Raw genomic sequence first — 24,205 nt, forward strand, 5'->3', positions numbered from 1 at the left:
GGCCGTCCACAAGACCCCTTTTTGTACCGCCATACAATTACAACCTATCTTTGCTCAATGGCTACAAAAAGACAACACAAACATAAAAGATCAAACTCTAATTTAGTTATGGAGTGAGATGTTTTTCTACTTGAAAAAGGTCCGTTTCTTTGATATCCTTGAGGAGCATGTGTCATTATCTGCACCGACAAATGATGACAATGATGAGGTGTTTTAAGCAAGTAGGAACTTCCATGCGAGGTGTAGAGGTTAACAACATCTAGACAGTCCTCCTGCATGGTGACGTGAGAGAAGCCTCAAAGATGAGCAAAACTATCACATTCATAAATACCTAGCATCTCGACAATAAGAGGATTAGTCACACTTGGCAGAGATTTGCACCAAGCACCAGCAAAGCTCACATGTTATCTAGCCACACCGCGAGAACCACCCTTTGAAATTCATAGTGATTAGGACCATAAGTTTTATCCTCGCCCATCCTCTTCAGGTGTTCCCAACATTGGCAAGTGGGTAACTTGCTTCGCTCCGCCAACAATTCAAGCAAACACGGAATTTCCTATGCCCATGTCACTTATTACAGAGGATCGAACACCCCACTACCATGCCTCCAACAGTTTTTGGACAGCCAGATCTAGTACATTATGGAGATAATTGTACACCAATCCCTATCATTGAGCATATGGTCCATTAGAATATATTTTCCACGTGTCTAGGTGCGTCTTGGGATTTTTAGTTGGAACCAATGGTGAGTTGCATTCTAGAAACTGTTCGCAAACCAATGATGCAATGCATGTATCAAGTTTTCATCCATAGCCGGGAACACTTCGGAACATCCTATTTCTTTGATATGGTGGTATTTCAATGTGCAAAAATCTGGAAGGATGTCGAGAAGCACTCTCCACCAAAAGAGGGTGCATGTATCAATTTTAAATTAAGCCCCGCTTAGTCACTATGGTTCAACAAAACTAATTTCGAGGCTCTGCATCAGAGGATGCCGCCATGCTTTTACACACTTTTACCTAACTATGTGATATGACACGTATAAAAGACTGTGAACCAGACCCTTTGAAGTTGTGTCTATTTCCTTTCTCTTTGAGAGGAAAAGAAAAGGAATGGATTCTAGCTTTTCCTAGAGGAACTAGAACCTCATGGAGTTTGTGTTATAGCATGTTTTTATCTAAGATTTGTCCCCTGCAAAAATTATGCAACTCTGATCTCAGATCATAGGTTTTAAGCACGAATACCGCGAGCCACTAGTGCTTGCATGGGACCGCATGAAGGAGGCTATAAGAAATTTCCCCGTCCATGGGATGCAAGAATGATTCTTCATATATTTATAGTGCTCTTAATCCCATGTCAAAAATTATTCTTGTTACAGTTGCAGGAGGTATCATTATGGGAAGACCGGCTGTGAAGGCCAGGAAATTATTAGATGATATGCAAGAGAACCATTCCCAATGGCATGTGGAGAGGTCTACCACAAGAAAGGTTAGTTCTATCTCCGAAGAGAAAAATGAAGAGTTGGACACCAAGGATGGATGAATTAATCAACACCATAAGAGGTAAAGAAGAGATAAATGTGAATTCCATTACCAATACCAATGTTAATGATGTTACTCCCTCCATCCATATATATAAGGCCTAATACATTTTTCAAGGTTTTCCTTTGAGTATTTATAAGATTAATAATATATGAGATGTATAATGTGAAAATTATATCATTAGAAGCTCATTCCACATGCTAATTTGACGGTGTGTGAGGGAGTCCTGGATTAGGGGGTGTTCGGGTAGCCGGACTATACCTTCAGCCGGACTCCAGGACTACGAAGATACAAGATTGAAGACTTCGTCCCGTGTCCGGATGGGACTTTCCTTGGCGTGGAAGGCAAGCTTGGCGATGCGGATATTCAAGATCTCCTACCATTGTAACCGACTTTGTGTAACCCTAACCCTCTCCGGTGTCTATATAAACCGGAGGGTTTTAGTCCGTAGGACAACTTCATCATACAACAATCATACCATAGGCTAGCTTCTAGGGTTTAGCCTCCTTGATCTCGTGGTAGATCTACTCTTGTAATACCCATATCATCAATATTAATCAAGCAGGACGTAGGGTTTTACCTCCATCAAGAGGGCCCGAACCTAGGTAATACATCGTGTTCCTTGCCTCCTGTTACCATCCGGCCTAGACGCACAGTTCGGGACCCCCTACCCGAGATCCGCCGGTTTTGACACCGACAGTGTGCTTTGTGTAACTTGCATGTCATATCTTATTGCTCTAGAATGTGGTCAAAGTTAGCCTCAAAAATGCATCATGCATTATATATATGGAGGGAGGGAGTAACTTTATTGTTTGCAACAACTACAATTCTAGTTGAAAAAATCTTGGGTATGCTCCTAAGCCCGGTATCCAATTAATAATGGAGCACCTAATAATTTAATTGGAACGAGCAATGGTAATAGAAGTTCTTTGACGGAACTCTAAAAACTTTAGAACTACTCAAAATGAGCTGGAAAAAACATTTACTAAAATCTTAAAGAATCGTGATGGCTTACTCGGTCAAATGGCCGATAGGATTGTTGGACTCACTAACGATATGCGTGTTGTAGAATAAATGACTTGTAGCATGGAAGCACGTGTCGCTAAAACTGCAGAGAGCCAAAGAGTAATTCTAGCCAAGTTTGCTGGGAAGACGGAACCTAATCCAGTTGAGGGTGTCAAGATGATGAGAAATAGCGAAGAATTTTCTAGGAGCTCGGCAAGTGTCAATATCAGAACCTTCATATTTTGGAACAAACTTTGTAAAGATGTTGACTCTCAAGCATCTGCTCCCCGACGTATCAAACGACGAGGCGTAAAAACACTTTGTTGATCAAGTTGCATATAAGGTACGTGAATTGGATGCTAAAGTTAAAAAGCTATATGGTTAGCTTCTGACCAAACAAGGGGATATATTTGAGACAACAAATGATCTAGGTTCAGTGCTTTATGTGATCTAGGTGTTTGTTTTTCTACTATCCCCAAATCCGTTTATGATAATCTCAATCTTGGTTCGTTTGTTACTACTGAAATTAAGTTGAATATGGCAAATTCTACCTAAATTAATGATTGCCATCTCATTATTGTTATGCCTAAACATCCCATTGCACCAACCACACTAGGTAGGCTTTTCTTAAGGACCATTAAACCTACCATTAACGTTTTTGAAGAAAATATGAGATTTGAGCTTCCGTCAAATGGTCCTTTTATTAAACACTTCCCCGGGGGAAATAAGATGAAGATATACATAGGAAATCGTATAACTCTAAGTGTCTAGCTCCTTGGCGTCGAGGTGGACCGGGGACGACGCTGGAGCGTGGTGACGATGGTGGTGGACCGGCGATGGTGCCGGAGCATGGTGATGATGGTGATGGATCGGCGACGGTGCGGGACTGTGGTGATGATGGTGGTGGATCGATGATGGAGACGGAGCTTGGTGATGGTGGTGGTGGCTCGGTGAGTGGGCCGGAGCATGGTGATGATGGTGGTGGCCCGGCGAGTGGGCCGGAGCATGGTGATGTTGGTGGTGTCCCGCGTGGGCGGGAGCAGGCGCCGGCGCTGGCCCGTGATGGCGATGATGGCTTGGCGCCGGGGCAAGATGGCCATGATGGTGAGCGGGGCTTGGTGCTTGAGCCGGCGCGTGCTGGTGCTCCTTGTGCGCCAAGGAGAGCGCGGCCAGCGTGGCCAGCACCAGAGCCATCACCACGGCGGTTGGCGACAGAGAAGTCGTCATGGCGATAAGATTTGAGAGTGGTGGTGGTGGTGGTATTGTTATTGTGGCAGTCGGAGAGCGCGTCTATATATAGCGATGAGCATGCGTATTTGGAAGACGAGAGCGGGTCGTCGTATTTACTATAGCAAATATTCAATCTTCCGCATTAATGCTTACTATAAAAATGTGATTTTGATTTATTCATTTCCGATTGTTGAATTCTCTACACAGGAAGGAAATAAATTGGTGCCATTTATTCGTATCACTGGCAGCATTACAGTATGAAGATATGGACATATGACTGTGACCTGTCGAATATCGTGTGAGCCGTTGAGTATATATACGATATTTATATTGCTGCTGGCAGAATATCTCGACCATTTATTAGAAAATCATAATCATGACATGATTGATATTATACACATCAACCTGAAAAATGAGAGGAAAAGATCTACGGTGCTTACAGAAGACTGGAGGCATCACAGGCAACTGTCGAGGCCCAAGGGGTTGTATGATTCATCGAGGTGTTGGCTGGAGCCAACCCAAATGTATTGCACGTTGGATCAACCGATGGCTCTGGGCATGCCGTGCAACGAACCCAAAAAACTCCTTTAGGGTGACCTGTAAGATTGTTGGACTAACAACGGTGTGCATGCTTTAGAATAAAGAACTCATAGCATGGAGGCACATTTTGCAAAAATTGCAAACATTGATTCTAGCCAAGTTTGCTGGAAAGCCGGAACCTAATCCCGTTAAGAGTGTCCAGACAATGGATGTGAGTCATTGGACAATCTTCTTTTTTTTGCAAACACCCCCACTGCAAGAAAATGGCACATCCATGATATTGTGGCCCGAACGAAAATATTTTCTATCATGAAAATGACACTTCCATGATAGTAATTGAGAGAGAGAAAAACGTGTGTCATCATGGATGTGGTGGACACCTAGTTCTATGACCAAACATGGGATTTACGTCCTGGGCGGGCCAGAGGCGCATCTGCATGGCGTTCTTTGGACAGAACCCGAGCGAGTCCATCACTTATTGAACCCGATCGATGGATCTCTTGTCTTACTGAACCCGGGCGATCCCTGCTGCTCTGGCGACACGGGGCGAGTGATACGTCTCAAACGTATGTATAATTTTTTATTGTTTCATGCTATTATATTATTCATGAAAGTTTAGGGAATTTCGAAAAAAAAATGTTAGTTCTCTGGAACCACAGCCCCAAATCCCAAATGTGGTATTTTTATGCAAGTGCTCTGCACACGATTGCTAACACACGATTTGTGCCCGACGAGATTACAAGTCACACATATTAAAGGAACTAGGTAATCCGATGGTGTACGAACGTTGTCTCCGATGGTGTACGAACGTTGTCTCCGATGGTGTACGAACGTTGTCGTGCGTGGAATCATCATGTGCATAGCAGTGCTCGTATTTTTATGTTATTTAGTCCACTCAATCTTTCTTCATACAACTTTCCTAATCCTCATTTATCCATGAAACGTTGTAGGCATTTCAAAACAGGAAGACGTAACCCATCCATGCTACGCTATTTTTAGTACACTATACAATTGCCGGTGCGTTGTGCGTTGCAATGAGAGTATAATCATTCTACTAGTACAAATGCTCTTGTGTTGCACCGGGCAAAATATTAAATATAACTTTACACCGGGTGATTCTTTTTGGTATGAAATAGTCTTTAATTAATTTTATTTTTTGTTATTCAGAAAAACATGAATATTTATTTTGTTTTGAGAAGGTGTTTTTTTTATTTCAAGAATATTTTTTAAATGGAATCATTTTTACAGTGATGAACATTTTTTGGAATATAATATTTCATTTGTAATTTGTTTTGCACTATTTTTTGGGCTTGGCTCATTGAAAACTTGACCGACACACACACAGAGAACACACATGAACTCGATCTTTCTTCCCGTTTCCCATTCTTCTTCCCCTCTGTTAGGATAGAGCCGATGCCTCCTCCCTTGTCCCCGTCGTTCTAGGAGGATGAGGGCAGGAAGAATAGCGCTTCTAGCGGCCGCACCATCGTGTCCTTCGCCCACACCGCCACATCAACCGGACCTTGGGTGGCTCCCTCTTCCTCCCTGTTCCCTCCCACCCATCTGGAGTAAGAAAGTGACCATGGTGAGCTTGCCATGGAATGTAAGCGGCTCCATTGTTCACATCATGTCAGGCAATGTCATTGTCAATTGGGGGAAATCCATATATAAGAACATCAGACATCTCATTTCCTCTTTCCCCACATCCCACATAAACCAGAGCTTCAGAATTGGAGTACCGCGAGCATTTTCAAACTCAATAGACGGTATAGAGATGGTACCAAGAAAATACTATATACGAAGATTTTTCCACATCCATGACAACAGAGCAGTCAGCTGACCACCTTAGAAAGTGCCTGACTAATGACATTTTTTCCACAACCAAAAACACCAAATAGCACCATGTTCCTCCAAAAAACTGAGGGGAGTGATACATCACACACGCTGGAGCCATTTCAAATTAGATAAGACTGGGATTTGCTGGCGTTGGAAGGAAATGAAAAATCAACATTTGCACAATGTTTGGTTATGTAAGAGAAGAAACCATAATAAATAAAAACATGTGTTTTATTCTGGAAATTGAAGCTCGGATAATTTGTAGACAAACATGTCCTCTAAGAAGGTGTGTTCACACCGAGCTTTGATGCATCAGGTCTTCATGTACACACATGCCATATGTGTGGCTTAATAACTTCCAAACATTAAGCTAGTAATTTAGTCCTCAAAAAAGTTATACCAAATAACTTCCTTACTTGAAGCATAGTTAATTACTTATTGATTCACTGAAATTTCAGCTCTATAAATGTATCCTGCATACATAGCAACAACAGTTTATGAAATAAAGTTAAGCAATGGTAGAATGAAAGGGAATAAATAAAAGATCATATAAAGTGATAGCATCCACTTAACCTCTAGGCTATGTTGACCCGCTCAAGCGATGTAATTTACTTTCCCATCGAACCAGATTGAAGGGCGACATGGTGGTTCATCAAGTTATTCTCAAACACAATCTGTCAGAGTCAGAAAACATTAAAATGTGAACACAGGTTCATAATGAGAATCTAATTAACACTGCAATGATAGCATCTTCAGAAACCAAATTAAATAACAAACATTTTCAATTAACTACAACAACAGAAAGTACAAGTGTGTATAAGTAAGCACCTAGGTGGAATAGATGTTTGCATAACTACCTAGTAGACAACATATTTGCATCAGTAAGCCATGGTATAGAATTATTTGATTATTTCATGTATAGACATTCAGGCCCATGTTTTTCTTTCATTTTTGAGTCCATTATTGTAGAAAAAGGCTTATGATCTGGATTACTATGCTTTCTCGACACTCTTATCCTGTCCATCTAAATCTCAATGAAGATGTGCGGTTTCAGCCACAACCATCTGTCATAAAAAAAACACCAGACGAATGCAGATGATAATGTATATCCTTGATCTATACAGGATATCTATAAAGACTGCAGCTTCATGTATTACCAAGTATGAAGTCTGGTTTTTGTGGAATATTCATGGTGGTGGAAGCCCTTTCTTTTCGACAAACCACATAAGATAGGAAACCAACCTTACTTCACCTAACGGTTAGCACCTAAGCCTTCCTCTGTCAATTTTATTGGCTATATATAGTTTCTCTGCACACGTCTGCACAATTTAGAAACCTAATGTTCTGTTAAACACAAATTCACAGAAGCAATCAGAAGGTCTGCCTTTGTTGAATGATACGTAGTCCCTAAAAGTTTCCACAGAAGAGGCAAATGCTAGAATCACCTCGCTCTGACACTTTACTATGAATCATCTACGAATCACTGGGCCGGAGAAGAGGATATATTTGATTGCCTAGATTCAGAAAAAAAAATGATGCCTGATACTCACCACCATTTATAACTTCTAGTACATTGCTAGGGATTGGAAGGATCTACATATCCTCTTCCGTAATCCTCCAAGACCAAGAGCAAACTGACGGATTTCATTGAGCGCCTCCAGTACATGGCAAAGCAAGCAATCCAGCCATGCGGCATACCAACGGATTAAGCTTGGATTAACCTGACATGATTACTGTTACTCGTCACTTCAGAAGCCATGTACGGTCGCAACAAATTTTATAGATAGCCAAGAAAGATTCAGTGCTTGCTTGTCATGGTAATTCCCGGAACAACATAAATTTTGGGATTGAAGAGGTATCTCTGCTTCCTTACTCCCAAGATCGTACTTGTACAAAATGAACCCTGCAATGACGACGCTGATGAAGCACGACGACAGCAGCCCTAACCACGGAAACACAATCATCTTCTTTTGCCTGAGGTGTTCAACATCATGCAGGGGGTTCACGACACGCTGATGCGGGCGCTCCACCCGCCTCCCCCTCCCCTCGGGTGCACCTGAGGCAACATGGCCCTCCTGGGGGAGAGGCAGGCGTCCGCGCTGTGCAGCATATCCATGGCGATGGCGACGCCCGGGCACCAATTGTGAGGGAAGGAGCCAAGCGAACGAGAGAAAGATGAGGAAGGGCTCGATCCGGAAGACCAGCCCGCACCAAGCCCCGCCGCCTCAACAGGAGCTTGTCTCCCTGCCCGTCGATGGCTCAGCGGAGCCTCCACCACCCCAGCCCGCACGGCCGTGCGGGACTCCCGCACCGACGGCAGCCCCAAGGGGCCTCCAAGCCGATGCTCGGCCCGGCATAGGGAGGGGGGCAGCCCGCGAATCTGTCGGTCAGGAGGTGGGCGGCGCCCTCCATCATCGCCGCCATTTGGGGAGGGACGCGATCCCGGTCGACGAGGTGTGGGGCGGGCGGCGCAGGGCAGGAGGTGGCGGCGGGATGGAGGTGGCGCTGGGATCGAAGAGGCAGGGTCATGCGGGGTGCTGGGCTTTTCTTTCTTCTTTTCTCTCCTCTGTACCGGTTCGGGGCTGGCTAATGATGAGGACTACGGGTTTAATTATTAAAAACCATAGGATCTTTTCGCAAAAACGCGGCAACGGGAGAAAAACTTAACGACACCTGGTGGACAACCCTTTATATTGGACATGCATTCAGACCGGCTAATTTCTTTCATGAAATTTGGTAAGTGCATAAAAAGCAAAACAAACAGTATTAACTTATAAAATCTAGCTTACATATTTTGTCCAATATGCGTGTGATTTCTTGTTCTTTTGTGTTTCGTATCACACTGACTATATAAATAATTAGTTAAGGTTGAGAAACTTTCTGCATTAGTCATATCAAATACTCGTTATAGTAGAAATAATCAAAGCATTATGAATTATGAATAAGCACATATATAATTCAAAGAACATGGGAGATATCATGCACGAAGTAAAATGAGTAGAGGAAGCATCGAGACGGAGCTAGACGTGGCTAGCATGTTTGTGCTGCTGGAACTCAACACACGTAGTACTCCAACATCATCTGTTCACGCCCCTCCAAAGTTGACCTGCATGTCCTCCTGCTCCGGGAAGAATGCCTGCCATGGCCCGGAGGCAACCATCACGTTGTCGTTGACGTTGTACAGACAGATAGTCAGATGACCAGAGCACGTTGGAACAGTGTTGAATGCCGTGTCGTGGAAGTCCATGGCGTCCACGCCACTCCCTGTCGGTAGCGATTTGTGCTTGACGAAGAACACAATATAGTGCAAAAGAAAACAAAACAAAGGGACAAATTCACATTCTATCAAGAGAGCCTCGTTATCATTAACATGATCAGAAGGAAGATTCAAACATCAAAGTCACGTCTTTACGAAATAAAGCTCGTCATGCCCGAACTTGTACTGCCACTTGCCAAAGCTGATGACCCAAACCCTTGTCGCCGAGCCTGCATGGCTGTTCCCGTCAGCTCCACCGGTGTCGCCCAAGCGTTTTGCTCGCGCCGCTGGCTGCTTGAGGACTAATCACGTTGGCTCCCCTTTGAACCTGCACGGCTTAGGATTCAGAGGAATTGCCTTGTCGTAAAAAAGACACAAGGGATAGAGCAGGCCGGAGCATTACCTACCTGGCTGGCGTAGGCCTTGCTGCACACGACGATGCCTTTGACGAGGTGGCTGGTGCCCATGTCGATGGCCTTGGCGAGCACACCGTTGTAGCTCTTCATCCTTGGCGACAAGTAGTTCCAGTACCCGTGTGCAGAGCAAACCGAGGGACAGCAGCAACGTGGTGTCGGAAACACCATTTCACAAAATAAGTCCAGCTCCAGCAGCTAGCTCGGCTCAAGTGAAGATTGACCAAAATCATATCAAGCAATATGGAGCATCACTATACAGGGAAAAGGGGAAGGGGGTTTCATGACACGGACCTTCAGGTCATGGCGTGGTTTGCATATCTCCTCATTGTCCATGAAACGTTCCTCCCTGCACATCTAGAATAGAAGAACAGAGCTGAGTTTAGAGAGAGAGAGAGGGAGAGGGAGGAGGAGAGAGAGAGGAGGGGTGAACTAATCGGAGGAGGAGCTTGAGCACCCCATGGCCATGACCACTGGGCGGAGGAGCTCCATCCAGTGGGCCGAGCTACGTGTGGGGGCGAGGTAGGAGCAGGGGAGGAGTCACCAAAGCCGCGCCGACGACACGGTGAGGGCTTGGGGTGATCGGTGGTGGCCGGTAGCGGCGAATCCCGCCGGTGGAGAGGAGGCAGCGGGGCTAGGCGGCGATAGCGGAGAAGAGTAGCAGGGGCGGGGGGAGCCGCCAACGGCCGCGGCGTTCGTGGCGGCGCGCGGTGCCGGGGAGGGGCGGGGTGGTCGGCAGGAGGAGGCGGCGCGCTGGAGCTTGGAGACCGAGATGGGATCGGGAGGCAGATTTATTTTCCTTTTATCTCGACATACCGGTTCGGTTGACCTACTATACGTACTGCGGGTTGAATACACTGAAACACAGGGACCTGTGTGTAGAAACGCCGCGACGGTGAACCCGAGGACTCGATCCGTCCTTTATTATTACGGAGAGATTAGATTAGCCCGTGAGTGCATGTTCATTATTATATTATTACGCTAAAATCTTAGCAAGTTTTTATATGCAATCATCATAATTTATCTGCCATTTTATTGTTCAGAACTTATTTGGTAACAACTTGATGACTTGCCAAACAAATATGGTTTTTATTTTGCTAAGTTAATAATACTTGGGACAATTGATTCTAATTTAGGGAGATTGAATGAAAAAAAGATGACATCTATATCTATACCAATATAAAGACCCAAAAGGGACAGATATAACTGATCTCGGCCATTAAATTAAGTCAATCCAACGACTAGACTGCTCTAATGGTGAGCGTTCAATGTGTTTAACATGCAATTAATATCATACCAAATATTGCACTAATCACAAAATAAACACACAAATAATAGGATACCTAATATCCGTGTGCAATTAATATATTACCTAAATATTAATGTGCATGCGCATTTACTAGTGAGAGTAAAAAATCAAGAGAAGGAAAGAGTCAAACGTATATAAGGAAGGTTGGACGGAAGAAGGTGAAATGAAAACCTTGCATTCTTTTTTAGTATATATAAAGATCATATAGCGGTATTTCAATGTTTTGCAGGAATATAATTTAGTACTTTTACTACATTTGCCGGGTCAAGTCAATCCTTCCACATAAGTCCCTTCTACTTCAAGTCAATCCTTCCACATTAGCCGTTCAGTCCAAGAAACTCCCCCTCCTTAAAATTGTCAATGCATTATTGAAAGGTTACAACAGCATTACAACAGAAAAAACTTGTTCTCTGGTGGAGCACACACCTCCTAGTACACCCTACATCAACGAAACAAAACAGAGTTACAGATATAGTTTATGTACACAACGAACTGGATGGTGCCGCGAGGCGGTGCAGTAAGTCAGTGGGCAAACAATGCAGATACAAATCTCGTCCCTTTGTATGCAGCACTCTACTAATGCCTCCTCACTCCAGTAGCCCCAAATATCCTTAGCAACTGCAATTTTTGCATATGTTGGGTACCACGGCTGTATGACCTGAGAGGATTCTTCTCGATCGACGGAGCTGAGATGTTAAACAAGGACTGACTACTGCTATCGGTGTTGGTGGTCACAAGCCTGGCAGGCCTTGGCCGATCTGGGGTTTACATATGTACACTGATCACACGTCCAAATGTTGCTATCGTCCACACCACGGCTGGAGCTGCCTGATTTGGAGCCAGCAGCGGATGCCCTGTTCTTGCCAGTCTTGCTCTTGCCACCAAGGCTCTTAGAAGTAGTGTTCTTGATGCCCGTGCTTTGGCTAGTGGAAGGTCCAACGTCATTTAATCCAGTCTCCAGTGCCCGGACGAGATTCTCAAAATAATTGCGAGTCACGCTGTAAAATACCCCGCAGGAAAATGTCACAGGAAACGCAGCAGAAAGAGGTACTTAACTGATACTACATGGTTATGGATGACCAAGTCGTCAGTAGAAAATGAATAAGCAGTTCTGCTAATTCTAAAGTCGGCTGAGATTTTCTCAAGCACTTTTCACCAAACTGAAGATTTACTTCTAGATCAGTTGAGACTTAAGAAAATCTCAATCGGCTTAGACAGAGACATAAATGAATGAAGCAAAAAAAAACACTTCATAGGTATGCATAGCATCACAGCGAAGGATAGAACATATGTAAAGGTGATCCAAATTACCTAGTTAATCCAGCCAACTTTGTACGGAAGTCATTGAAATCTTTTGAGGGGGACTCGGCTTCAAGGTATATTTGAAGTTCTTTCTCTGCACACTGATGCAGCCGCTCCAAACCTGATTCAGCCTCACCTATATGCATACACACAAAGCAGAAATCAGATGAGTAGGATATGCTTATGTATTATCAATGATAGTAAAACTACAAACCTTGCAGATATTCAAAAAACTGTCTTTTGGCATGTTCGTGCTCTGGGAGGTAATAACCATAAGCATATGTCCACTTCAATACCCTCCTACACTCAACAATCTACATTTCAAAATTAAACCCAGTCACGAGGAAGAAAACTTGAGACCTAAATTTGGGAATAATAACACCCGTGAAGTAATACCTGTAGCCATGCCTCTATGATGAACTTGAGCTGTGACTCAGGTTGACTTTGTATATCACTTAACTTTTCAAGCTGAGAAATATTTGCAGAATTCAGTCTTAGGAGTCCTGGACAGGCTGAGGTAAGCTATAATAAAAGCAGTGAAATGAACAGTGAGTGTCACATATATTCATATACCTTGTCATTCTGCAGACTCTGAAGGTCTCCTAATGCCTTTTGCCTTGACTACATCATGAAGATAAAAAGTGTCAAAGCAATCAGAGTTACGAGATTACGTGTTCTAACAGGTAAAGATATCACAGGAATATTCCTATCACCCTGTCTACACGAAACAGCACCTAAATCAGCATTGACTTGATATCGACATCTCAACACAAGGAGAAAAAATCCTTTATACAAGAAACTGCATTATTGTCAGCATTTCTACAATTGATTATAAATTATTAACAGGTTTAACATTGGACAAATAGGTGAAATTAAGAAGAACGATGCAGCACAATGCCACTTCCATGATATTTGGCGTGAAACAAGTTCGCTATCTCTCCTCTTTTTTAAAGAAAAAAACATAGATTGATCCTCTCAGGCTAGCCAATCAACCAAGAATTCTATCATCTCAGGCAGTTCAAAACTAACACTTCAAAAAATTCTAAACAATTATCTTGCACACTCAACAGAAGTGCCTTATATTTATTTGTCCGCCAAAAATGATGCAAGGATGGCAAAGCAAAAGACAAAAATGGCAAAACCTAGTTAAGCTAACAGAATAATTGTCTACTTCAAAAGGTACAAATCGTCACTATGAATCCTAGTAATGTTCTGTACATGCTGCTTTTTTCATAACGAATAACTTACTGACTGATTAGCTGCCCATCGTTCATAATAATGTGTATATCTCTCAAGGGAGTTCTTCGCCATTTCCCTTCTCCTTTCAGATTCATCATACTGTGACCACAACAAAACAGATAGAACATGTTATTATATCTTTAGGTAATGAAGTGAACATCTAGGATCAGAATCACTACCGCTCCTTCTTGTCTTGCTGCCTCATAACGGTTACAAGCATAAAATCCACCAGTCCTCTCTCCATGCTCCGACCATGAACCAAGACACAGCCTACATTACAATAGCGCAAATATCATTTCAGCTATAGGAGATTTCGAGTGCAAAAAAACATAACACAGAAAAGAAGACTGATTGTATACCAGCAAAACTCAAATTTACATGGAGGTGTGCATGTGATATGCATGCATCCCTGGTTTTTCTCAATAGGCCGCTTGCACTTAGGGCAAGGCTTTGAGTTAGCCAGTATCCTGAAACCATACCCAGCAGTTAGGAAGATAATAGTACAGTTCACACCTGAAAAAAACGAGACTAAAAGATACTCCCTCTGTTCCATAATAGGTGTCGTGGTTTTAGTTCAAATTTAAACTAAAACTACGACACTTATTATGGAACTGAGGGAGTATAATTTTATCAGATCCATCATACAACTGGCCAAATACTTCAAATTTTTACAACTCCAAACATTAATGGTTTTAGAAGATCATCATGTTATTACAATAATAATGACATCCAAGCTAAAAAAACTCTCCTCGACCCTATCTCTCTCTTCACCTACCTGGTTGGCTAGCATGATCACCACAGCAGGATGCAGTGCGTCCCACCAGGAGATCAAGGACGATTGTCCAACTACCATAAAAAATAACAATCCACGTTATCTAGCTAAAGCTTACAATATCCGCAACACACCCCATCTCATAATAATAATCATAAGACTCTGCACATGCACAATATTGAAGTGATCAAAATGGATACAAGGTGATATAGTGGTACAACTTGGGTGCGGGGGTAGACTATCATTGATTAGCATGCCAAGTGTCGAAAATAATATTCTAGTTCCAGATTGAGAATAAGCAAAGTAAGTCATCCTACAGTACCAATTCATATTCTCAGACTCTGCGCTGTTCTTGAGGATCCACTTTGAAACAGTGGCACAGTCTACTGGACGATGAGCTTCCTCAGTGCACTGCAAGATTTATTTCAGATAGTTTATATTCTGCCTATTATGAGATAAACGAATTAATTGGTCAAATACTCACATTCCAACAGAACCCATATGAACAATTGCAATTAACATCATAGCTGCCACTGCCCACGACAAATTCTACTGCATATTCACATCCAGGAGCAGGACACCACTTTGTCTGTTACACATAGAAATGCCTTTAATCAACAGTATAGTAAAATAAAACATTTATATTATTAGTTCAAGAGTTGGCTAAATATGGCAGTTGATCGTTCTGTTGTCATCCATTACAATTACCAATTAACTACACCCTTTCAAAATGTGAAAACAATTGCATATAAGAATAATGGTTGTTGAAAAATATAAACACTACCAAAGTTCAATATTCACATTGTCAACAAATAAATATCTTCATAAATCTGAATATCAGCTCCACATCATTTCATTGTCCATGGTTACAATACCTCTATATCAAGCTATAGCAACTTACCTTTCGATTATCCTCAATGTAAGATCTGCGAAGATATCGCCCATACTTTTCCTTATCCTCTTCATTAGCCAGCGAATTAATCATATCTTGTCCAACTGCGGCAACACAGGACGGATCAGGACATCTCAACATCAGACATCCTGGACCATCATTTATAGCAGTGCTAATGTAACCTGTCAATACACATGAAACTTTAAGCAGTGACATCATAATATCATAGGTCGATTATATAGCTATTAATGCAAAAGGGTAAAACAGAGTACAGAGAAACACCACCAATCAATCGCACTGAAACTTCTATACGATGAGTCTCTAGTGTAAGTGATCAGCTTCTCCATTTAGGACTAGATTGTTACATCCACAAGCAATGTGGACCTTTCCACGAAAAAGTATAGCAAATCTCATAAGGATGCAACTCATTTACAGTATAACAAAGATGTAACTGATGCTAATCACTTCGAAGACCTTAAGCATGGTGAACATTTGTTTAAGCAAGCTTTTTAGGTAGCCATAACATCTGTGAAAAGAACATCTGAGAAATTGAATGCACAGAAGAGCATGCCATGCCAGCAAGTAAAGTGGTTGCAGAAGAATGTAATTACGAGGTATCGTATCATTAACTATCACCACCCCAGTATGCGGCTACAGAGAAATGACAGTTCATGGTTTGTTACAATATGAGAATGAAAACAGAAAGCATGATTCCACACAACAAAGAATTTAGGGTGTGTTTGGTTTCAGTCATGAACTGGAATGACATGGCACATGGGTCGGACCTGTTCCTGGGCCTTGTTCTGCCGTTTGGTATACAACTGGAATGGAACCCACTCGTTCCCACCAAATGAATATTCGGCCCAGATCCGGAACGCAGTGATACCTCCAAATCAGAGGAATCACGCGGAATCGGTCGCGCACTCCTCTCCCTCTCTCATGTGACGCCTCTCCTCGTCTCTCTTCCTCCCTCGATCTGCACCACCAGGCCTCCTCCTTCAATCTGCGTCGCTGGCCACTCCCACCGCATCCTCGCGTTGGCGCTACTCGCCGTTGTGCTCGGAGCCGCCCTGGCCGCGTCCCAGTCGGGCGCACCTGAGGCGTCCCATTCGACGTCCTTATCCTCAAGGCATCCCCTCCAACGACGGCAGCCGGGATGGCACGGATCCAGCCTTCACCAGGGCAACGAAGGCGGTACGACGACAACGGCAAGCAGGAAATATGCGCCCCCCCTATCTGTCTTTCGGGTGGAGTACAGGCAGCAGCAGATCGCGTGGCCGTTGGCTTGTCTGCCTTCTGTCTTTCGATGGTGGCGGAAGGGTCAGTAGCCAGCTTGCTTGTGGTGGCCACACCTGGGCAGCAGCAGCAACGAGGAAGGAGCGGCCGGGGCAGCAAGCAGCGCAAGTAGCAGAGAGGAAGCGGCAGCGTTGGCAAGCATCAGCGCCGGCAAGCACAAAAGCTGGGACAAGTGAAGCAACTGGCTTTTCCTAGCTTGTCATTCCTTGATTAATGCTTCATCTATGTGCTCTGTGTTGAGATTCTGACAAATTTTGATGCCATTAGTACTAGTGTAATCCAGATTTTGGGACTTGATTAATATTTTTTGTCTATTCTTGGAAACAATTTAGTGATGATAAATTTTGTAGACATCAGATTATATGTGGACGATAAATCATTGTGCAATTGAAATGTATTTCGCATAATTTTTGTTAAACATAAAAAGGTTGTAACTGTTCATATTGTACATTTGCATGTTAGAGATACTCTCCAAATCTATTCCATTCCAATTCTCCAAACTAAACGCTGAAATATAACCATTACATTGCACATTTTATCCCCAACCAAACACAGAAACAGAACCAACCCATTCCGGTGGAATGGAACAATGACATTCCATCCCACTTCGTTCTTAAACCAAACACACCCTTAAGGTCCATATACAGAGGAGTGTTTAAAGAACAGATTGACCAACCTCTCCAGCATACACTACAGAAAGGATGTCCACATGCGGCAGCACTCATTGATGCATGGGGGCAATTTTCGAAACAAATTCCACATGCCAGCTGTTATGAAGTGAACAAACTGTATAAGTTGAATATTCAAGAGCATCAAATGTTTTACATAAGCTTTTGTAGAAATTAGAAACCATTGAAAACAGGCAAGAGAAATGGCATAAAAATGGCACATGCGCATGACGCTCACAATGCATAGCAAGTGCAAAGCTACTATTTTCTAATGCATGTACACTGCAAACCTGCAATGATAAAAGCATGTCAGCCGATACCTTTTTCAAACAATCTGAGCTGGTGGCCATGCATACTGATACAAGTAGGTGCTAAGACACTGGGAAGTGGCAAATATGAAAGCCTGTACCAAATAATTGACTGACTACAGTAAGTGTGTTTGTATTTTATATGCTTTATGTACACTTTTTTCAGCATCCACAACTCATCCTACAAATGGTAATGGGGGGAATAGAAATATTGGAAACACTGGGTAGCTCAGAAATGCTTGTACCACAGCAATTCCCAACAACTACTATATGGCTCAAAAAAATGAAATATACTTAGTGAAATGAAAAAATAAGTTCAATTAATTGAGGTAGTGATGTACTTCTCTGTCATTTGGCATTTCAATGCGCTTCTCCGGAAAACCAACAACCTTGCGAACACGTTCTTCATCAACGAACCATTCATCATGCACCTTACTAACACTCCTGTGGGGAAAAACATTAAATGAGAAAGTGGAATTAACAACCGACATAAGATCACAAGGAGATATGAAGTACATATATATGCGCAAGTAGCATTTGATGTATACAGCTATGACCACTTCAGCTAATAGGCTAAAAACCAAAAGCAGTGAAAATAAACTTCCATGGATGAACTATCCATGTGCCAGAAACATGAGTTGGTCTTCAGGTCTTATGGGTTTCACCTCTAGCCTACCCCAACTTGTTTGGGACTAAAGGCTTTGTTGTTGTTGTTGTGGATGAACTATTGCAAACATAACTTGGTATGGAAAAATGACACGGATTCCTAAGTACCACTGTTTTTACCATAATATGTTGTCCTAACTCACAAAACTAAATGTTATGGAAATGTATTTCGTGACGAATCTAATTATGGAGTCATTCCAGAAATTTGTATATATAGGACAGTCAAACTTAAGTGTTGACAATCATGGATTCCAGAACATCTTATATTTGCAATATGGGTAAGATAAGGATAAATAGCAACTAGATAACCCAGCTTTGCAACACATCTACACCTTAATAACCTGCTGCACGCATATACCTTTTGTGTCCGAATCGGTCAAACATAACTATAGCAATACAGAAATGTAACTTAGGTCTCAGAGTACAAGAATCTAAAAGCCACGGCGATATCCAAGTATCTAACAACCCCAAAAAAGGAGCAGATCACTATAGGGCAAGGTGAAAACAATAGGGCAATGGATGTTACCAGTTATAGCTGCGAAGAAGAGCACATGCTTCCGACTTTGAAATTGAGAGAACGGTTGAAACCCTATTTATGTCATCCTCTTGCCGCTGCTTTATACCAGCTTCACTCAATATGCAGTAATTTTGCTGGTGCACAAAACAAGTGAATGACGATAAGAATAGCAGGGCATGAAGGTCGAACAAGCAATGAGAAACATTGAGCTGAGAGCGATTTATTTCACAAGTCAATATAAATAGTATCAAATGCAACCACTTAAGCGACACATTATGATTACTAAATAAATTAAAACTATTGATGACCAGAAAAATCTAATGCATTATTTAAAGGTAGAACAGTGCTATTCTGACTTGGCAAACAACCTAACCTACTTTTCTAATGCAACTTTGAAGATTGTTGTCCAAGTTTGGCCTAGATGTAGCTTCTCTGAGATACCAGTTTATGTAATTTACAGGCTTATGTTGGAATAGCCAATGCTTTTTTAGGAAGCCAAAAGCTGGAATTTGGCTTTCAGAGCACATTATTTAGTTTGTTTCATGTTTGTGAAGCTGGAAGCACAACAGAACAGTACACTTAAGGAACAAATAGTAACTTATCAGGCTATCCTTCCATAAAACATTCCTTATACCTCCAACACATATAGTCATATACCAATCAAAGCAGAGATTGATATCAAGACAGATATCGGAAAGCAACTGAAACTTCTTCACAAGAACTTGGTTGAGTGCACAAGGCAGGGTTGGGCCGGCCTAATGACAGGAATTCTCGATGGTCAGACAGTTGATGGATCAGCAGACGGCAATGCCACTCATCTATGACTATGTAACATGTAGAGTAAAGACAGCAACTAGTGGTGAAAATGGCCAGGGCAATGGATTACCTCAATGGCTGGAAGCTTGGAAAGGAGGCAGATAAAGGTTTCAGGGGAGGGGATAATGACAACTGAAAAGCGAGGTCTGTGTTGCTGGGTCAATAAGGAAGGTAGTGGTATGGAGAGAAGTGGAACACCAAGGAACCACGGAAGCTACTCAAGTTTGCCAGATAATGAAGCTACTCAAGTTAGGAAGTTCGTCGACTAAAACAAGAGGGAAACCCAGGGAAAAGAAGTAACTAACAGATGAACCACTATATCCTAGTGCCATCATCTCTGTTGATGTCCGCCCATAAAAACTTTGCTTTGGAACTGGGAGGAGCTCCGCTAGATTTTGGCAACGTGGTGTGGTACAGCAGGTCAGCAATTCTTTTTGCCATTGTCAAGTTCTAAGTGCCCCATACATCAATAGGTTTTGTACATGGATATGTGGGATAAAAATGACTAGCATTGTGTAGACATCCAAAATTTAGACATTGAAGAATTGCATGGCAGCTCATATACTCTGTGATTTGGCATTTAATTAGTAGGGTACATGCATACCGCCCTAGAGCCTACCTTGTTTTGGTCCATCATGACTTTTTTTTTCTTATAACATCATGACTTACCATTTGCTAGTAATTAAACTTTTATGTGAAAAGTTATAAACTACATCCCAAACAAAGTTGTCATCGTAATTCACAATATTGCATTATCTCATTATTTATTGTATGTATACTTTTATGAATTTAGTATTTGCTTGTCTAGGACAAAGTATTGGCAGTCAGGTGGCCAAAATGTATATTATTCGTCAACAATGTTGACTGCGTTATTTATAATCCTGCATCCACCACTGCTCTCACACAAAAAATAAATATTCCCCGGAGGCCCTAGCTTGCACCAACACATATTTATTGAGGATGACGGCCAATGCAAGGGCAAGGCCATTCGCCCGAGCCACAGCCCAATCTACTAGAGAAGGAAGGCCGTAGCAGCAAGCATAGGAATAGCAATCTCATCGATCGTCTAGATTCACGAAACTACAGTTCCCGCACATTCCCACATCAAAAAGATGGAAACACGAGCTACGCGATTGCGCCACTCCAAGCACACACCCATCCTGGGCGGGAAACCGAGATCACCTGCTGCCGGTGAGAGAGGAGCTCGGGGGAGTCGTCGGAGTCGTGGTCGGCGAAGTCGTAGTCGGCGTCGCCGTCATCGCTGGCGGCGAGCCCGGCCTCCCCGCCGCTGTAGAAGTCGTCGTCCGCTGAGTCGTTGGCGTCGTGCATGTCGTCCTCGGAGTCCATCGCCGCCCCGCCGCCGCCAGCGCTCGCCTCCGCTCGCCGCCGGAGCCTCAGGAGCAGCGCGGATCGGGCGGATCGGAGCGGCGCCCACCACGAGGAGGGAGCAATCGGGCCCGGGGCGCGGGGGCGCGGCGGCGCCCGCGCTGGTTCGGGGCAGAGGCGGGGAGGGAGAGGAGGATGCGCCGGTGTCGGGGGGGGTGGGGGGAGTGGGGCGGAATGGGGAGGACGGATTGGTGGGAATGGTGGGTCGGGTGGATTCGCTCGCTCGGCTGCTGCCTACACACGAGAATAGCTAGGAATGCAAGCTTTTTCCTCTCGTTTTCTTACTCCTTTCTCCCCCACTTTGCTTTCGGTTGTTTATCCCTTGTCACTCGTCCTTGTGCGCGTAGTGTTTTTCTTACAGTTCTTTCTCTCCGTGTTTTCAGTTGTCCGTGGGATTTTCTATTGACTTCAGATTCAAAGCTCTTTGGATAATCCAATAAGGGCATTTTCAACACGAACCCTTGATAGACCGTGCGGTTCGGATCGTATCGTGTCATCCAACATGGGTCTATATCGGTTCGTCGGGTGGTCCGAACGTACTTTTTTCCACAAATCGAAGACAAATTAAGAGCTTTGCAAGCGTCCGGATCGCTGACCCGCCCGCGTCTGACCGCTCTAGCGCATCCGAAACAGCCACTCGTGCCAACACGCGTTCTCGCCCGGCAGTTGCCGCATTCATGCCGCTAGAGAGCAGCCGCTCCGGCATTGACACCTACGCAGGACGGGCGTGACCACTCACTGTCGGTATTGAAGCGGCGCGACAGCCGAGTAAAGCTTGGTATTAAGTAAGCGGTGCTATCCAACATGCATCGCAAGGTATTAAGTTCATAACAAACAAAATAATGCTTGAAGCGTGATGACATAATGCAGACAAAGTAAGATCAAATAATATGGTCGAACCCCGTCGTTTTAACCTTAGTAGCAATAATACAAATACGTGTCTTGCAAGCCGCCGCCAAGGACGATGCCTGCAATATCAAATCAATCATAACGCCTCAGCAACTGCCCTGCGGATATTTGACCCTCTGTAAGGTTTGTGCAATCCTCATAGAGTATCGGGGGCTGTTATGCACAAGGCCTACTCAAACTCCAGCTAAAAGCTAAATCCGTTTTGCGGAGAAAAGGCATTACTTGAGTCACCTCAAAGCATGTTAAAAGGCCTTGGACAGCATCGCTCAGTCCGTGTTGACGGATCGAACGCTCTGTAGAACCGCACCCATAGGGCGCGATGTTCGGCGACGATGACGGAATTGTTCACCAGCTCCTCCGTCGCGTCCGGCCAGCCTGTTGTCGCCCGATTATTGGTGTTCGGCGCGGGCGGCGGGACCTCGGCTTCCCCTTCATTGGAAGGCGGGATCGGCTCCTTCAAGGTCCTTGGGGGCTCCGGTGCGGCTGATTGGGAGGGCCCTGAAAGTCCGAACCCCCTCCTGTGTTCGCCAGGAGGGACGCATCCTCGTGGTCTTTGGTGACCGAGGCCTCGGTCATGATCTTGTCGCCGCCCTCCCCCATGTTCGGACAAGGAAGGGTCCTTCGGGACAGCACCTCCCTGTGCTCTTCAGGGACCAGGGGAGGTGCAGAGCGCGACGCGGATCCGCTGTCCGCTAACTCGACAGGCAGAGAAGTCCCTCCCAAGGTTGGCTCGGTAGGGAGGCCGCGCGGTGGGCCGTGATATCGCATAGTCAGTTTCTGTCAATGAGGGACGGATAAAATGAAGTAAGAAATGTTGAGGTTCATACCTCATCGCGGGGGGCTTGACCTTGGGATCCTTCTCCGGGACCTCTTCGGACGCCACTGACTCCTCGTCGGAGTCCGAACTGTCGGGCAAGACCAACTTGGGTATGCACTGCCTCTTCGAGGCCCGAGGAGGGTGCTCCTCCTCGACGTCTTCGGACGCCGCCGGGAGGAGGCACTTTCCTCCTCGTCTTTGTCCTCTTCCCCGTCCTAGGCAGACAGGGCCGCAGTGTCTCTGGCCTTGGTGTCCGAACGACCTCTTGAGCGGAGGCCTTCCCTGGCCTCTGGCAAATCTCTCTTCTTATTTCCTTTTTTCTCTGGCGCCTTGTAAGGCTCCACGACCAGCAGCTCCTCTAGGTGAGCTGTCCGAGACTCTTCAGGCAGCGGAGCCAGACTACTGATCTTCTTGGCCTTCTCAAGCCAGCCTTGTGGAGGCAACAAAAAGAAACTTAGATGGAACTTTGTGCAGTATGAGCGTCCGAATATAAATCGGGCAAAAGATATGTTACCTTCTTTGGGGGATTTGCGGCGTCGAGGCCGATGTCTTCTTTCTCGGTCGGCCACTCCTCCTGGGGCTTGAACAACAGCTTCCACACCTTGTCATGGGTAGTGTCGAAGAAGTATTGCACGGTGGCCGGGTCCTCGGGCTTGTAAGACCACATTGGAGTGGCCCTCTACTAGCAAGGAAGGAGGTGGCGACCGAGCATTATCTGGACCACGTTGGTCAGCTTGGCGTCGGTCTCCATCATGTTAGAGATACATTTTTGCAGCATCTTCACCTCGTCGGCGGATCCCGAGTCAAGCCCCTTCTTGGTCCACAAGGTCAATCTCGCTGGGGGTCCGGATCTGAATTCTGGAGCCGCCATCCAGGCCGCATCCCGTGGTTCCGTAATATAGAACCACTCTTTCTGCCACACCTTGAGGTGTCGATGAATGTTCCCTCTGGCCATTGAACTTGGGTGAGCTTGTTGATCATTGCTCCACTGCAGTCCGCCTGGCGTCACCAACTACCTTTGGCTTGACATTGAACACCTTCAGCCACAGGCCGAAATGCGGCTGGACTCATAGAAGGGCCAACGATGATGAAGGCCGAGATGTGGAGAAGGGAGTTGGGGGCTAGATCATGGAAGTCCAGCCCATAAAAGAACATCAAACCCCGAACAAAGGGGTGTAGAGGAAATCCCAGCCCCCAGACAAAGTGGGGGAGGAACACTACCCTCTCGCCTGGCTTGGGCGTGGGGATGACCTGACCCTCCTCGAGGGCCCGATGGGCGATGTCGGCCGACAAGTAGTCGGCTCGCTTCAGCTCCTCGATGTCATTGTTGGTGACAATGGAGGTGTCCCACTTGTCGTAGGCACCAGATCTGGCCATGGCCAGAGCTAGGGAAAAACCGGGAAGGGACCCTCCGCAGAACAGTGAGGCAGGGCGCTGGAGCTCTGGAGATTGGAAAGCGACAGCGAGAGGTGGAAGAAGGCGTAGGA

At 44.6% G+C, this 24,205-nt stretch overlaps 2 protein-coding genes across 2 annotated transcripts; both read right to left on the reverse strand.

The window, feature by feature from the left end:
• Positions 1–9,492: 9,492 nt before the first annotated feature.
• LOC125538827 (uncharacterized) lies at positions 9,493–10,613 on the reverse strand. The gene is made up of 4 exons (XM_087544400.1): positions 10,279–10,613; positions 10,116–10,178; positions 9,816–10,019; positions 9,493–9,736 (listed from the first exon to the last, which is right to left on the reverse strand). Exons 2-4 carry the CDS (start codon positions 10,176–10,178, stop codon positions 9,656–9,658), a joined length of 348 nt encoding a protein of 115 aa, XP_087400526.1. The 5' UTR covers positions 10,279–10,613; the 3' UTR covers positions 9,493–9,655.
• An 841-nt stretch (positions 10,614–11,454) lies between these two features.
• LOC125538826 (putative E3 ubiquitin-protein ligase ARI8) lies at positions 11,455–21,244 on the reverse strand. The gene is made up of 15 exons (XM_048702124.2): positions 20,789–21,244; positions 18,800–18,924; positions 17,949–18,051; positions 17,308–17,398; positions 15,345–15,517; positions 14,928–15,032; positions 14,766–14,854; positions 14,031–14,138; positions 13,851–13,941; positions 13,681–13,770; positions 13,006–13,053; positions 12,829–12,900; positions 12,647–12,746; positions 12,442–12,568; positions 11,455–12,128 (listed from the first exon to the last, which is right to left on the reverse strand). The coding sequence occupies exons 1-15, from the start codon at positions 20,951–20,953 to the stop codon at positions 11,846–11,848; spliced, it is 1,770 nt and encodes a 589-aa protein (XP_048558081.1). The 5' UTR covers positions 20,954–21,244; the 3' UTR covers positions 11,455–11,845.
• Positions 21,245–24,205: the final 2,961 nt, after the last annotated feature.

Source organism: Triticum urartu, chromosome 2A (assembly GCF_056163025.1).
Source record: "Triticum urartu cultivar PI428250 chromosome 2A, HENAU_Tu73, whole genome shotgun sequence".
In the NCBI taxonomy this organism is placed as follows: domain Eukaryota; kingdom Viridiplantae; phylum Streptophyta; class Magnoliopsida; order Poales; family Poaceae; genus Triticum; species Triticum urartu.